At 40.2% G+C, this 14,976-nt stretch overlaps 1 protein-coding gene across 1 annotated transcript in view; it reads left to right on the top strand.

The window, feature by feature from the left end:
- Positions 1 to 3,081: 3,081 nt before the first annotated feature.
- The window catches only part of RUNX1T1 (RUNX1 partner transcriptional co-repressor 1), a 135,263-nt gene continuing 123,368 nt past the window's right edge, over positions 3,082 to 14,976 (top strand). The window contains 4 exon segments of the mRNA XM_021089123.2: positions 3,082 to 3,312; positions 3,314 to 3,338; positions 3,538 to 3,621; positions 3,624 to 3,680. Coding sequence (XP_020944782.1) covers positions 3,217 to 3,312; positions 3,314 to 3,338; positions 3,538 to 3,621; positions 3,624 to 3,680 — 262 coding nt within the window. The 5' untranslated portion in view covers positions 3,082 to 3,216.

Raw genomic sequence — 14,976 nt, forward strand, 5'->3', positions numbered from 1 at the left:
ATTTGAGAAGGTTTTCAGCTAATGAAATCCATACTGATTTTATTGTAAATGTGTTTTATGTAAAGAGGGTGATGGTTGAGTTATGAGTGAATAAATCACTATGTAGCTGCTAGGCACTTGGTTTTGAAGCACAGTTTTGCTGCATTAACCTTTGATATTAAAAAAAAAAAGGCAAACAACTTAGACATGGATGCTAGCCTTTGTTTGGCATCCATAGCTACAATTTAGTGAGCAGCAGTGAGGTTCAGTGTGCAGTTTTAAAATGTGCTGTAAAGCAGCTTAAATGTTAAGAATATTCTAATATTTTGAAATGCAGATGAAGTAGAAGGTAGGTTTTGTTTTAACTTATGCATATAAAACATTAGAAAATTAGAAAGCTTTTTTTTTACGTTTAAGTTTCACATACATGAGAAATTAAAGCAAAATGAGTGAGGAATGCATTCTGCAATAAAAGGTCACATGAATGTCTACCACATCTGTTTATAGTAATTATGAACATAATTAACATAAGAATTACAAATGAAATAATGACAAGCTGAGCAATGAGATATTATGCCATAATGGTCATATGTTGGAATTCTCACATTATAGCACACTAGAATTCACATACTCAAAGAAAGAAAGAAAATGCTAGATTTGTATCTGAATTAATGCTTCAAAACTTATCTGCCTGAAGCAGATGGACTTCTTGCTTTTATAGGAGGGTAACCTATTATTAAGAAAAGAACTAGTTGAAATTAAGATTTCTAGTCTCCAGCCTGGACTTTAAGACAGCTGTGATTATAGAAACCACTTTCTGTTGTACACATATTCTGTGATTATACTTCTTGATTATTATATTGCCTTTTTTTTTTTTTAATTGAAAGCTTTGCAGCAAAATGTTTGCTTTGGAAGAGAGTCATGGATTCTTCCCATTTGAGAATTGGTTGATCTTTTCTATAACTGTGAGCCAAAAGTCAATGAACAAACAAGGTGGTAATAGGAATACTGTGCTTTTACAAAATAAGAACATTGGCAGATTAGCTTTTGTGTGGTTTTCTTCATGCCTCAGTGTTTGGATGCTTTTTAAAGAAAAAAAATGTAAGCCTTTTCTGGGTTTGAAAGTAGTAGGGCTTTGTTTTTTAAATAGCATTTTTTCAAAGAGCATGTAATGGAAAAATCAGTTGGCATTTGTAAGTTGTATTTTCTACTTCCTAGAGTTGCACTGGATTTATAAGCATTTGTGTGTAGTCTGTGTCCAAATTGATCTAAGATGTAATAGAGGGGGAGGTATGTGTAGGTTACTCTGAATGCTGTTTTCTGTAACAGCAGAGAAAAGGTGAGAGGTGACCCTTTATGAAAGCTAAAATGATACTCCAGAAATCTGTTATTAAATTTAAAACATGTAAGAATGACAGATTTTCACCCACTTAGAGATCACTAGATTTTGTAGTGTACCCTGCCAAATGGTTTACTTCCTATCCTTGTACCCTTCTCTCACTATTGAACTGGCCACTTTTTGAACATTTATGGAGAAGTATTACCTTGTTCCCGTCTCAGTGATACCACGAGGTTTTCCACATTATTGGATTATTGGGGGATTGTGGCAGACCCCTTTTTATCTGACATTCATTGCATGACAAGATTTTGCACACATGCCCTCCCCTCCACCTATGCCCAGCTTTTTTCACTTTGCCTTACCTATCAAATTTGTCTCTTAATTCTTTTCTTGGGGTGGAAACATGGAGCCTGGGAGGATCCACCACACCTAAAACTTTTTTGGCCAAGTGATTTGAAGAAGAGTGCTTGATTAAACAATGCTTCTCTTCATTTTCTAATGGTTTTCTTCAAATTTGTCTCCTCTAAAAGACTGCCTTTAGTTCCCTTGCTCTTCTGTTTTTTTCTCTACTCACTAGCCTTATTCCTCCCTCCCCCCAACTATTTTGTCTGTATTGAGACTTCATGCATAAACCACTTTACAACCTGAAGTTTGACTGCAGTTGGGGCTACAGTGTATGCCATGAACAATTATGTAGTTTATTGGCTACTTCATTCTGAACTCACTTTTCATACTGCAGCAAGAGCTTAACTAAGCTTCAGTGCCTTGAAATACAACTTGTCCAAATACTCTCCCTCCCCCCAATAAAATAACCTTCTTTGCTGCATTATCTGCACTCCATTAAGGATCTGATCAGATGTTCACATTGTCTGATGGGTGCATTTAAAAGTGGAAAGGGGCTCCCACGAGACCACTCAGGTGTATCTCCCTCCAGACCCTGATGGGGTGGAAGATGAACTCTGGGCTGATGGACGAGCAAGCTGTAGCTCCCTGCTTGTTCTCTGATTGATTCCCTGGGCTCTGGGTGGGTGAAGAGCTGTGAGGCAGCTCCAGCTGAGATTGATTGCCTCAATTTCAAATTCCCACCTCCAAAATAGACTCTCAGATGTACACATAAGGAACCCCCTCCCCCAACACAATTTCTGGAGGTGGAGCAGGTGTCTAAGAGTCACCTGTAGCTACCAATCACAAGTGCTCCTTTTTATCACAGTGATGCTGGCTGCACAAGTCTTCTGCTGGGACAGGTTAAAGCCCAGGGAAAGGAGATATTTTGTGTCAGCCTGCATCCTTCTTTGTGTTTGTGGGCAGGGGGTTGGAATTTAGGAGTGGTGGGATCTGCAAAGAAAGGGATGAGAACTCCCACTTGAGGTTAGCCTGGGAGGCTGTGACGACTCACTCGATTTGTTTTGCAAATTGTGGCTATTTGGATGGAGGTGAGGTGGTGAATGTCTCATTGTTTAGCTCTGCCAAAAGAGAGTTCTTGATCCCCCTCTGACCTTGACAGAACCTCCAAAATGTTCCCTGTCTAGCCCTGGAGCAGGGAAATAGAGTTTACTGGTCTGGATTCGTCCCCTTCTCTCCAGGTAGGGGCACGCAGGCCACCCTCCCCCAGCGCCAGCTCTCACCCTCAGGCAGCCTTGGGGTACCTCGCCCCCCCTGGCCACCCTCTTTCTGGAGCCTGAACCCTCACCCCCTCCTTGGCTTTCCGTTTTTTCCCTCCAGCCTGTGTCTCTCCCTCTCTCTCTCTCTCCCACTTTTCCTCCCTCTCCCGCTCCGTCTCACACGCACCCTCTGTTTATTTTCCTGCCTCCATCTGGGCCCTGCTGATATTGTAATCACCCTGATGCACGTTGGCTTCTCTCCTCTCCCTCCTGCGCTCACACACTCACTCACACACAATGTGCCATCCTGACAAGCCTTTTACTTCTGATAAGCTCCGATGTGTGTTTAATGAATACAAAGCCACGGTCTGGGTGCCGCCTCGGCTGCGGCCGCCTCTCCTGCGCTCCTTTGCCAGAAGGTAATCTCCGTGAACGGGGAGGGGAGGCGGGCAGGGAGGAAGGAGGGGTGGGAAGGAGCGGGGAGGGGGGGTGGGGGGGTGGGGGGATGGACGGGGGGGAGGCTGCCTTTCTCTTTCCTCTCTCCCTTTCCAAATGATTCAGAAGTCGATAAGACCAGGAGAAGTGAAGATGTAACATGTTATCTGTCGCTCCTCTTAGCTGGCGGAGAGAATTTACATTTAAAGATTAGCAGAGGGAGAAAGCGAAATCTGCCTTTTGTTGTGTGGGGTGAGGAGGAGGCATCAGTCCTGGCCTGGCCGTTATCTCCCATCACCTCTGCTATCCAGACAGGACTCACGGAGGTGAGATTACCGGAGGGCCTTATCTTTAATTGGGTTTAGTTTTGCCTTTCTGAATAGGTTTAAAGAGTCTGGATAAAGGGGGAACAATAGATTATTTATTGATGGGAGGCAGAAGCCTTTAGATGAAGAGGGGAGAGAAAAAGCTGCTTAACAACTTGATTAGTTTTATTTTTATTTTAAGGTGATTCTGTCCCCTTTTTGGTGCAGGAAAGGGCCAGAGAACTTAGGCAAAATTTGAATGACTTAAATGCCTGATTTCCTTTTCACCCCCCACCTCCTGCCCTTCTTAGCACCACTTCCCTTATTTTAACAGGAGTTTCATTTACTCCTTATTTGTGGGATTGATAAACTGAACAAAAAGAGTAGCGGCTTTTGGAATTGATCATTTGTATGTGGTTTTGTGTGACATGTTTTGAATGGGTGATGAAGTGATGCTAATGGTGGTACTTGAATGAGTGAGAAAAGCAAATGGAACCTACTTTTAACATGGAATTAGTTGATTTTATGGTATGATTTCAGCCAGGTCTAGAGGAAAAAAACATCAAGTCTGTTAGGTAGATTTGTGTTTTGGATGTGAGCCATGGGATTTTTTGCTTGGAGTTGGTTTAAAAGAAAAACAATTTAAAAATGTTTAATAAAACTTTAATTTAAAAAATGTTTATTATACTCATGAGTGTATTTTAAAAAATATGTCAACTTTAGAAGGTTCTTAAAATGGGTAAAAGTGGGAAGAACAATTGCTTTTGCCTCCTACACATGGTCAAGATAGGTGTTTTCTTAGGTAAATATGATCCAGTAACTAAAAGCGTAATTAAAATTTGTTTAAAGCCAGGGGGGGCATGTTTCCTTGTTGACAGCAGCAGATCGATTGGGTAAGACAATAGAGTCCCATTATTTCACTTCCATTGACTGAACATATTGACATTTCAGGTTTGCTGTTGCCTCAGTGAGCATGATGAAACACTGAAATTCACAGACCAACTGGCCAGAGTGGCACATATATTACTGTATATCATTTCTGCCTGAGGTTACCTTGTCACCCAGGCAGAATGGGAATGGACAACCTGGAATCTTTCAGAGGGGTAGAGCTCTTTTGCTAAGAAACTGACATCCTGTCTTAGGAGCATCTTTAATTTTACTTAGAATTGGATGTTACAGAGAAATATGTGGTAACACTTTTTATTTAAAAATCTGGGAAGCTGTGTAGCTATCACTCTTGCTTGTTTTACATATAAGAATACCCATTTTCAGGATTTACCTTTACCTTCCTGGTAAATGATGTTGGTCACATCATTTGGATGTTTACTGGCTTGTGCTCAGGTGGCACAGTCTGCAGAACTTCAGCATTCAAGCGCTTACTAAATCTGTATCTGATAAAAGAAAATTGGGCCTGACTTTGCTTTTTTTGTGGGCGGAATAGGAAAATAGGATGTGTATATTTTACGCCTGTGTGCCATGGATGGACAGCAGTGTGTATAGATAAATATGTGTATTCCAAGCAGTGGCAGAGAAAATACTAAGTATTCCTTATCGTCTTGGTGTAATCTACCCTTTACCCAGTTTGCCAAGTCTTTGCATGATAAAACAAGCATCAGGCAGACACTGGGTCAAAGAAATTTGAATCATACAAAAAGTGAACATGGAAAAAGCCAGAAGGGACTTAATATATTTTTAAAAAATGTAATGAAAATATAAAACTGTTATGAATAGGCCTTCCACCCAGCCGTCCTTGCGATCAAGTAGGCAACTGATGCCCTTTACAGTGTTTAGAACAAAACTAGTCCTTTATACCATTTTCATGAAAATGTTAGGTTTCTGTTTGATCAGCAGGTGCTGTTGAGATGAAAGCCATGTGTAAATTTTCAGAAGGCCAAAAGTGTCAATTCCGAAAAGGAAAGTGATAAGAGAAAATGCAATCAGTTTTCCTGTTTTCAATTTGTGCAGGATTTGAAGAGCTGTTTTGTTAAACTGCTACATCTGCTCCAATATGAATATTGAACTACTTCCACTAAAAATAACAACCTATAATTTGGAAGCTACTGCAGTCTTTTGTTAATGTGAGTGGGTTATTTAAAAACAAAAAAACAAAAAAAAACCAAAAAAAAAAAAAAAAGACAATTTTCTATTCTGACAATCTCTTGCCTAATGTGCATTTTCATTCGTTGGCACTTTTATCCTCAGCAGATAAATGGTATTATGCAATTAGGACCTCATCTTGTTTGACTCTGAAAGAGGTTTCCATAGGTGAAAATCCTACTAATATAAAATGGGTTCGCATAAAACAATTTTTTAAAAAAAATAACCTGTTTAAATGCATACACCTGTTTAAATCTCATATTTAAAATGAGATAGTTATTCCTTGCATTCTCTAATACTACAATTTTTACTTACTGCTGACTATTATAACAAAGTTAACACTATTCCATTGCATACTGGGCATTCCGTGATTTATTTCACCTTTAATATACCTGCAAATGTAAGTTTAAACTAATCAGGGATATTTTACCTAACAGCGCTTTCAGAATAATTTTTTTCATGCTTAAATAAAATGATTAAATTATGCTTGAGTGCCTGCATACAAAAGCTTTAGCTTCTATAGCACTGCTAATCAAATAAGTTTTATGGACAGGGAAAGCACCACATTAGAGAAAAATTGGGTGCATTTTACTAGTGACATTTCTAGGAAAGACATGTTTAAAAAAATCATCCAGTATTAATTAAAAAGAAAACCCTAACATGCCTAAATAATCATAATAAAAATAACACTTCATCCATACAAAAAGAAAATGAATGGCAATGCTATCCATGTAAGACGGGGTATAGAGAATGAAGGCAGAAGGAAGACTGATGAAATTTGGATCAGGTTCAATATTGACTTTATCCACAATCACAGTTGGGTGGACTTGTGGCCATAGTAATTTGTCTAGGGTGAGACACAGTCACTGCTTAGGATCAATTAGAGGCTGTGTAGCGTGTAGCTTCACACTTGAATTACCAGACACAATCTTCACAGATAAACTCAGAATATCTCCGGAATGGATAAAAGGAAAGACAGGCACTGTGACACATTAGCTAGCATGGTTGATATTAACAAATGCACTGTTTCTTCTGAAACGCCCATTCAAAGGAAGAGGTACTTTAAGAACATTGATTGTATTTATGATTACATGTATGTAAACCAACTAAAGAATAATGCTTATAAAGAATGTAATTTCCAATTTGAAGCCAAATTGTGGCATGTTGTGTTGGAATATCTTTCAGAGATTTGGGTATATTCCCCAGTGGGTATATTCCCTGGTATAGCCCCAAGCACTTTGCCATTCTCAAGAAATGGCACTGAATCACTTATCGGAGAAGCAAGATTATTTCAGAGACACGATCCCATGATTTGTTACGCGATCCTCTAGTGAGTTTTTTTGTGCTGAAGCCGCAATCAGTTTTGAAGGCTTAGTAACTTATATGGCATGAACAACGGAAGAGCTTCTTGCGACTCTTTACAGAATGTTCATACTTTATCAAGTGACTTCAGGCTTTTTACATCAGAATCACTGAAAAAATAGCACCCCATGGTTGAGGTTTAAGGTGTGAAACCTTCCTGTTTGAAAAACTTTGAAACCATCAATGTTGTTTGTAACCATTAACATTTTCAGTGACTGTAAGAGACCTACTTAAAATCCCCCTGCTTTGATAGTTCTAATTGAGATTACCTGTATAAAATAGCTCATGAAGCAGGTGTTTTTGTGGCTTCATATTGGGTAGAGTCCCTGAGGCAAATCAGTATTGGGGTGAGTAGGGCCACTAGGCTTATAGATCTCGTTGAATGTGGAGGGCAGTTTGTGCCCAACAAGCTCAACACCTCCAGGTACCTTAGGGAATGTGATTGACCAGATTCATTCCTGTTTTAACAACTGGGGCATAGACTGCTTCTGAGTGTACTCTGGGCATTCAAAGCCTGCCACCTAGTTGTTGGCTGTGGGGAAGAGGAGAGAAATTGATAAATATTAGAGACCTGCTGTGAGCCTGGCATTAGCCTTCATGTACATTGTCATCACTGATTTTTAAGTAAATAATTAAGCAGCATTTCACCTTGTTCATTTCAGAGAGCTCCAGCCCATCACTCTAAGGCTAGCTTAGTTGCTCTTCTGGTTTGACCTTTTGCTCCATTTTAGAAAACTGAGGTTTCCTTGTGTTCCTCAAATCAATTACTTGCTTTGTTCCCAAGTTCTAATCATTAGAACTAAATACCTGACTTAATGTGCTCCTTAGCGGTCATAATCTATCTATACCTCCTCTGTTTTCTTTAAATATGCCCTTGCCCCCAATCTAGGAGTCAGAGTTGGCTGCTGGTCAGCAGACATCCTTGGATATGCCCAAACGTGTGCTACTCTTTGTCCCTCAGTACTTCCTAATCCAGGCATCTCCATGACTAAATTCTGTTCTCTCGTCAGAATCCCACCTTCCTTGAAGCATGAATCTGTTCCCTCTGCTGATCTCATCCAGCACTCCAGAGAGCCATCTTTTGCCCAGTGTCCTTAGTCCCTGAGGCTTGTCCCATCCCAGGTGATTTCATCACTTTGTATCTTGAGCTTGGCATCTCCCAGTTGGTAGGTCCAACCTCTTAGATACTTCTAAGAGGAGAGGGATTCTCTACCAACTTGAGTTTGTAATTGGTTGTGTAGTATAAAGTACTCCGTGTATTATGAAAAGGACCTGGTGCGTGTGTGCATTCCCCTGACTAATAAATAGGCCAACTGGGATTCCCTTTCCAGTTCAGTTACTGACTTGCTGGGTGGCGTAGGGTACATTCCAGCCCAGGTGCTTCTTTAGAAGTTAAATGATGGGCAGACTCATTGATTGTTGGGCTCTCCAACTCTCATGAGTCTATGTATGGTATTGGGAGTAGGCTCTCAGGAATTACCCATGGTTAGGAGAATGAAGAAAAAAAAATCCTTATTTATGTTTTTAATTGAATTGGGGGTACTACTAATGTGCATGTAATTGGGAACTAGAATCCGTGCAGAACATCATTGTCTTTCCATTATTCCTCATTGTAAAGGCGGGTGGGGGATAGTGAGTCATTTTTTTCATAGCCATCTGGACCTTAGATGGCTGTCTGAAATTTAGTTTTTACTACAGTTTTTTCGGAGGCGAATGATGGAGGAAAGGCTCTGTTGATGCAGCAAGATGGAACTTGATTTTAGGTCTTACTCAAGGGAAACAGCCTTTGTGCTTTCTCCTCAGAGTTGTTCTACAAGGTGAACTTGGCGCCCCCAGGGCAGAAATGAGGAGCTAGGGCTAAAGCATGGTGGTGATTGGTTGTGCTTACCAGGCTTTCCCTGCACCCCACAGTCTCAAGGTTTGGACCTAAGTCACTTGAAAATTTAGTCTATTTGGGGAGAGAACCTGGTAAGTAATAGCTTATTTAAACCAGCAAGGGCACATTGTCATTTGGCTGGGAATCAGATATGAAGTACGACCGAAAAACTGTCCATTGTCTGAAGGCACAGTTTACTATTGCTTCTCAAAGTAGTTAAAAGCCTAATTATTACCAGTACACTTTGATTTTTGTGCTTTTCTTCAGTTTGAAAAATATAGACATTAAAAGTTTAATCCCCATTTGTGAAATTATTAATTATGAACCCAGGCTGGATTTCTTTGGAAATTAAGAGCTGTTACATTTTTATACTTCTGATTTGATCAAAGTAAACTCTTTGTCATCATCCAGGATGGCAGTGGAAGCTTCTACTGTTCGCTAGGAAGAGCACATTGTTATCATCTGTCACTAGAAATGGAAACCACAGGAATCACTGTTGCTTCACAGATTGTAGAATGTTTTTACATTGGCATTCAAAGTTTGGTGGGAGGCCAAATTGAACGTCTTTGTCACAAAGATGAATGTCTTAAACGTATGCGTGCAGTGAACTCTTCTTTGGTACTTGACTTGGCTGGATGGAATATTACATCAGAGAAATAATAGAGACAAAAATTATCATGAGGTGTAATAGCAGTTTGTCTCAAGAAGCTCTCAAGAGCTAGGGGTCCACTAATAATGTGAAACATTGCCAGAGCAGTGATGAGCTAGCTGCGGCCAGATCTGTTAAGAGTGCCAGGAGAGAAAACTAGCTTAAGATGTTAGAGGGTTTGGGATATCCTTTCCGCTAGACCTTGTGGGGAGTGCACCTGGTGACACTCAGGCGATCAGAGAGATATTAGGAAAGTAGATATAGGTTATGGTACCTACAAGGGCTGGCATAGGGTTGTGCCAGAGAGCAAGCACAGCAGCATTGCTGAAAGTGGAATGTTAGGAATTGGGAAGTCATCTTCCAGTGAACATGGTAAACATGGTGCAAGTTGTACTGTAAATACAAAGCCTTAGGAAGTTGGCTGATCTATTTTGTTAAAACTAGATGTGCTGTACTCCTTCTCTTAACCTCAAGATATGGGAAGATGTGAGCTGTAAGACAGGTCAGGAAAGACAGCTAGTTTATTTTCTGAATCTATGCATATGTTATGTACACAGCGATGAGCAAACACAGCTGGGAAGAACAGCAGATGATATTGGGACTGGAACTGTGATGTTTATCAGACTGACATAGTAATCCTTCTTTCCTGTGAAAGTGTTCTTTTTAAGTGATGTTAGGATTCTGTAACTTTTATCATGTGTCAGGCAAGTATTTTTTATTGCCCAACCCCTCTGCCTACCTGTCACACATTTTCATTCTCATCTCTAGCTAGATTTATTTAGATATGAGATCCATATTTGACCTTTAATGGGAAACAAATGTGGACAATGAATTTGAATCCTTTTGTTTAAATAAGGGTAGGTAGGTGCATTCAGGTCTAAATGGAAAGTAAATGTGATCAGTCTCCATTGACTTGTCCAAGTCAAGCTTTGAGTTGGCTAGAGAAAGTGGTATAAAATATCAGAGGAAAATATAAATGAAGAACAATAAATGAGCAATCCGTTAAACCTGATTTGACTATTTTAAAAGAAAGGCACGTGTTCTTTGGTAATGAAACTTTTTAGAATATCTGAAAGAAAATTAAGATTTTTGCTCTTAGTTGTACACATTTGAAGTAAATTAATATTTAATGAATGACTATTAAGTGTTAAAGCAGTTATATTAGATGGGGACACAGACCAGGTAGTAGGTGCAGTTCCCACTGAATGATAAACCCACTCAGGTCAAATTAAATAGCTACAAAAGATGAAGAGGTCTGATTACTTACGAGTTAAATGGTACAGTAAGTGAGATTTTAGAGGTGTTGTGAGTTGGAATTTTAGCTTGTCTTATAGACAGGTAGGATCTATCAAGGCAAGGTTATTGTAGCAGGGTCATGGGCAGTTATAAAGTGGAAATGGGTGTCGAAGCCCACTGGTGGGAAAGGCCTTTGAAGGAGTATTGGGGTGAGGCGGATAGAGGTAGAGGTAGACGGAGACTAAATGAACAGACGTGGATACAGCAGAAAGGATCCTTGGGTGATTTTTGGGAAGTAAGCAGAAAAATTATAAATGTCTTGAATACCAAGCATTTTGATTTAAGCTTTATCTTCCTAGTAAGCCAGAAGTTTTAGTAACTGTGTCCATGTGGGACCCCTCAGGGTTGGGAAGTGGCATGGAGGGTGCTCTGATTGGGTTCAGGCCTTCCCATTCATCTTCTCAGCCCTGTGACACCAGAATAGCTCTGCTCTTTGCAGCAAATTGCTTTACCTAGTAGATTTTCTAGTTGGACTTCTTTGAAACAAAAGATGCCATGGTGAAATAAATATGAATAACACCAAACTTAAAAAAAAATTGTGCCAGGCAACAGGAAACCATGGACCCAATTATAGTCATGTGTTTCTGAAGAGTTGATCTGATTGTGGTGGGCCCGATGGGTTGGAATGGGGCAAGACTGAGGCCAGGTAGGGAATTTGTTTTGTAGTTGTTTAGATATTAGATATTGTAAAAGTATGGACAGAATTGGGTTCATGAGACAAGAAGGAAGAAGACAGATGCCAGATACATTGCAAAGGGAAAAGAATTTGTACTTGCATATGAGGGTGGATTTAGAGAGAGGGAAAAGTTGATAGCTCAGATTAGATGTCAGAATTTGGGTGCCGCTTTGTTGTGTGAGGGACAGCTTCTCTACTCTTCATAGATTCATAGTCACAGCCTCCAGAAAGAAGCCTCAGAACCTGGTTATGTAACCCTGGTTCGGCTACTTTGGGGAAATGTTGACTGGGCTCTCAGCTGGTAGGTTTTCCTTAAAGAACAGTAGTTGCAAGGAGGATTGATTATCGATGGCTCCAGAACTTGGCTCCCTCCTGCTCTCTGGCTCCTTGCACGGATTTCAGACTGTTTTGGGTTTCCTTTCATTTTGCAACTACCTTTAGGCTATGTGGGAGAATAAAAAGTGGTCAGGTGGTTTGGGTCAGGATTCTTAACTTTCCACCAGAGCAGTCTAACAGTTTCACTGGACTCTGGGAGATAATTTATTCAGCTTCTTCCAATTCTAATATTATGTAGAGGAGAGAAGGCAGGGGCCAGAGATTAAGAAGTTGATGGGAGGGCAGAGGGAGTGCTCCTATGCTACTGTGTCCCAGACTTTGGGCCCGGTTCTCCTGGGGGAAGGGGAGCAGAGAGTTTTCAAGGGCCCTTTGAACCCATGTTCGTACATTTGTTTAGTACCCCACGCATTGTCTGCAGACCAAATACTTTTTCACCCAGACGGTTTTCAAATATAAAATGAAATAAACAAGAATGCCTTAAAATATTATGAAATTAATAGAAACTGATCTATATGTATTTTATAATCAGACCGTAAACAGAATACAATCATGTGGGATCATGAGTTTTTATTTAAAAATGAAAGTCTCATATTAGAAAAGGGAAGGAATTTCTTCTCTATGTTAAAGGACAGTATTTAATCTTAATACTGCCCTTTTACTTATGGAAGAAGTATGTACATGCATCTGACATCTTAAGATTAAATAGCTAACTGTTAATTATTACCCCTCTTCAAGGGATTTTGGTTATTGGAAGAAACAACAACCACAAAATCTACTGGTATGAGGACTTTTAGGGTGTAGTTCATCAGGATCATATTATTTCAGGGGTTTTCACCTTGTTTTGTTTAGTAGTATTTAATTTGAAAGCAGTCTGGCAGTTCTTTTTACTCTCTGAACCAAGTCTGGAGTTTGTGGATAAAAATCTGTCAGAATGGAAGTTTTAAGACTTTTTTCTTCTGTTGTCAGTTGTGCTTGCTAGAAATTAATCATAGACAGTGAAAAAAGAATCTCAGCATGAAAACCCATCCATTGTTTTAAAAAGAGGGGGACTGAATTGTATGTGTTGCTATCGAATCATTACTAAGATATTGTGAAATGAAAAAAAAAAAGCAGGGAGCAGCATATGTATGGTGTGCTACATTTGTGCAAAAAAACGCATAAGCTTTTACTTATGGAAGAAGTATGTACATGCATCTGACAGGAGTAGTTGCTTTATGGGGAGAAAGTGGAGCCCAGGCATTGGTGGTTGGAAGAATTTTTGTTGCATGTCCCTTGGTCCTGTGAATCTTTCTGCAAACCTCTTACCTGTTTCACTCACTGCAAAGTTAGGGACTATGGCATTAGCCTGGGATTGACTGGTTCTGGGATTCTGGCCTTCTGTGGGAAGACGATGACTTATGCCTGAAGTCAGTTGAACTGGAGTGGTGAGGAGACCCAACTCCCACGTGCTTAGCCACTTGTTGAATCCCCTACATCTACTCTTCTTCTGGAAATAATTCTCACCTGGATAATAATGGCATTGACCCCATAAGGTTGTCATGCAGATCACATGAGATGATATGTGTGAAGTACAGTATCATTTCATGAAGGCTTGCTAATTTAGCATCCGACTTGACCATTCCCAATGAACTTTCCACTGCACTCTTCGGAAACCATCCCCGCCTCCTGCATCCCCCCCAGGATCTTCTCACTGTTCCTTCTTAGTCACTTACCTTCATTCTGCAAATACCTAATGGAGAGTCTGGTCCTGTTTAGTGCCTGGGGATCTAGAGATGTTCAAGTCAGTGCCCCTGATTGCTAGACCTTTCTCACCTCAGCCTTAATTAAGACCTGTTTCTCCAGGGGACCCACTGTGTCTTCCCCTGAGTCACTAAGGAAACTTTTTTTTCTGAAGTCTAATGACTTCTATTCCTCAAAGATGGAACTGATTACATATAAGTTTTTGCTGCTATCCATGTCATTTAGACTTCTTTGCAGGTTTGTAAGCTCTTTGAAGGTAGGAGTCTAGAACAGTTGGGGTACTTTTTGATGCTTTATTAAATATTTCTTGAAAGTTCATGCCTCGAATTAAAGTTATTTACTTAATGCTGTCCTGAAATATTTCTTTGTTGTGAAATCAAATCTTTGCTTGTTAAGAGCATGTGTTTCTTCCCCAGTCCCTTTCCACCTCAATCTCTTTTTACTGTTTTCTCTTATAGTATGTACAATTGATTGCTGTCGTATTTTAGCTTTAAGTTGCAGCTAATAAACAAAAGACTCTCAATGTACAACAGCCCTGGGCAGCTGAGGTGGTCAGGTCACTTGTATGTTCTTCAGTGCACATCTTAACCTGCTTTATTTATTTTCACCCCGAGGCTCACATACTTTTTGTAAAGGATGAGCTCCCTGAAATTGTAATCAGAACATTGCATGAATGGACATATTTATGAGCTGGAACTATCCCTTTGATCAGAGACCCAACAAGCCTAAAAACCATTTTTGTGACTCCCAGCTTTCCCTCTTCCATCCCCGCAGGTGATCCTTTAGGTGCCAGGGGCTCCTATCCGTTCTTCCTTTGGTTGCTGGGGTCTGTTTTCTGGGCAGACTCCCCAAGCTGATCACTTCTTTCTCACACTCTCCCCCAACCCTGTCTCCCACTCACTCTCTCCTCACCAGTACTGCCATTTCTCTGATGTTGTTTGGGATTCCAACTCCTCTGCTGCTTGATGAACCTGCCTTAAAACTAGGAATAGCAGTGAATAGTATTATGGGTCCATCTCATCCTAAGATTCTGCAACTCAGAGCGCCAAAGTGGGTGAAGAATCTTACTGTCTTTGCTTCCAGGTAACAGGTCAAAGAGATGGTTCCAGCAGGTTAGGCTTTAGTTACTTAATGTAAGTGACTGGATTCTTATTGCACGTGTGGGGAGGAGACACACTGAATGCCTTCATGGAATGAAGTTCACATACTGTCTTATTTAATACACACCCAGGGCTGAGCTCATTTGCTAATCACTCCTAGAGGCTTCACCACTTGCCGAAAGCCA

Source organism: Sus scrofa, chromosome 4 (genome assembly GCF_054392235.1).
Source record: "Sus scrofa isolate SSC_HxYL_T2T_F1_AM1 chromosome 4, Sscrofa_HxYL_maternal_Yorkshire_Landrace_v2.0, whole genome shotgun sequence".
Taxonomy (NCBI): Eukaryota; Metazoa; Chordata; class Mammalia; order Artiodactyla; family Suidae; genus Sus; species Sus scrofa.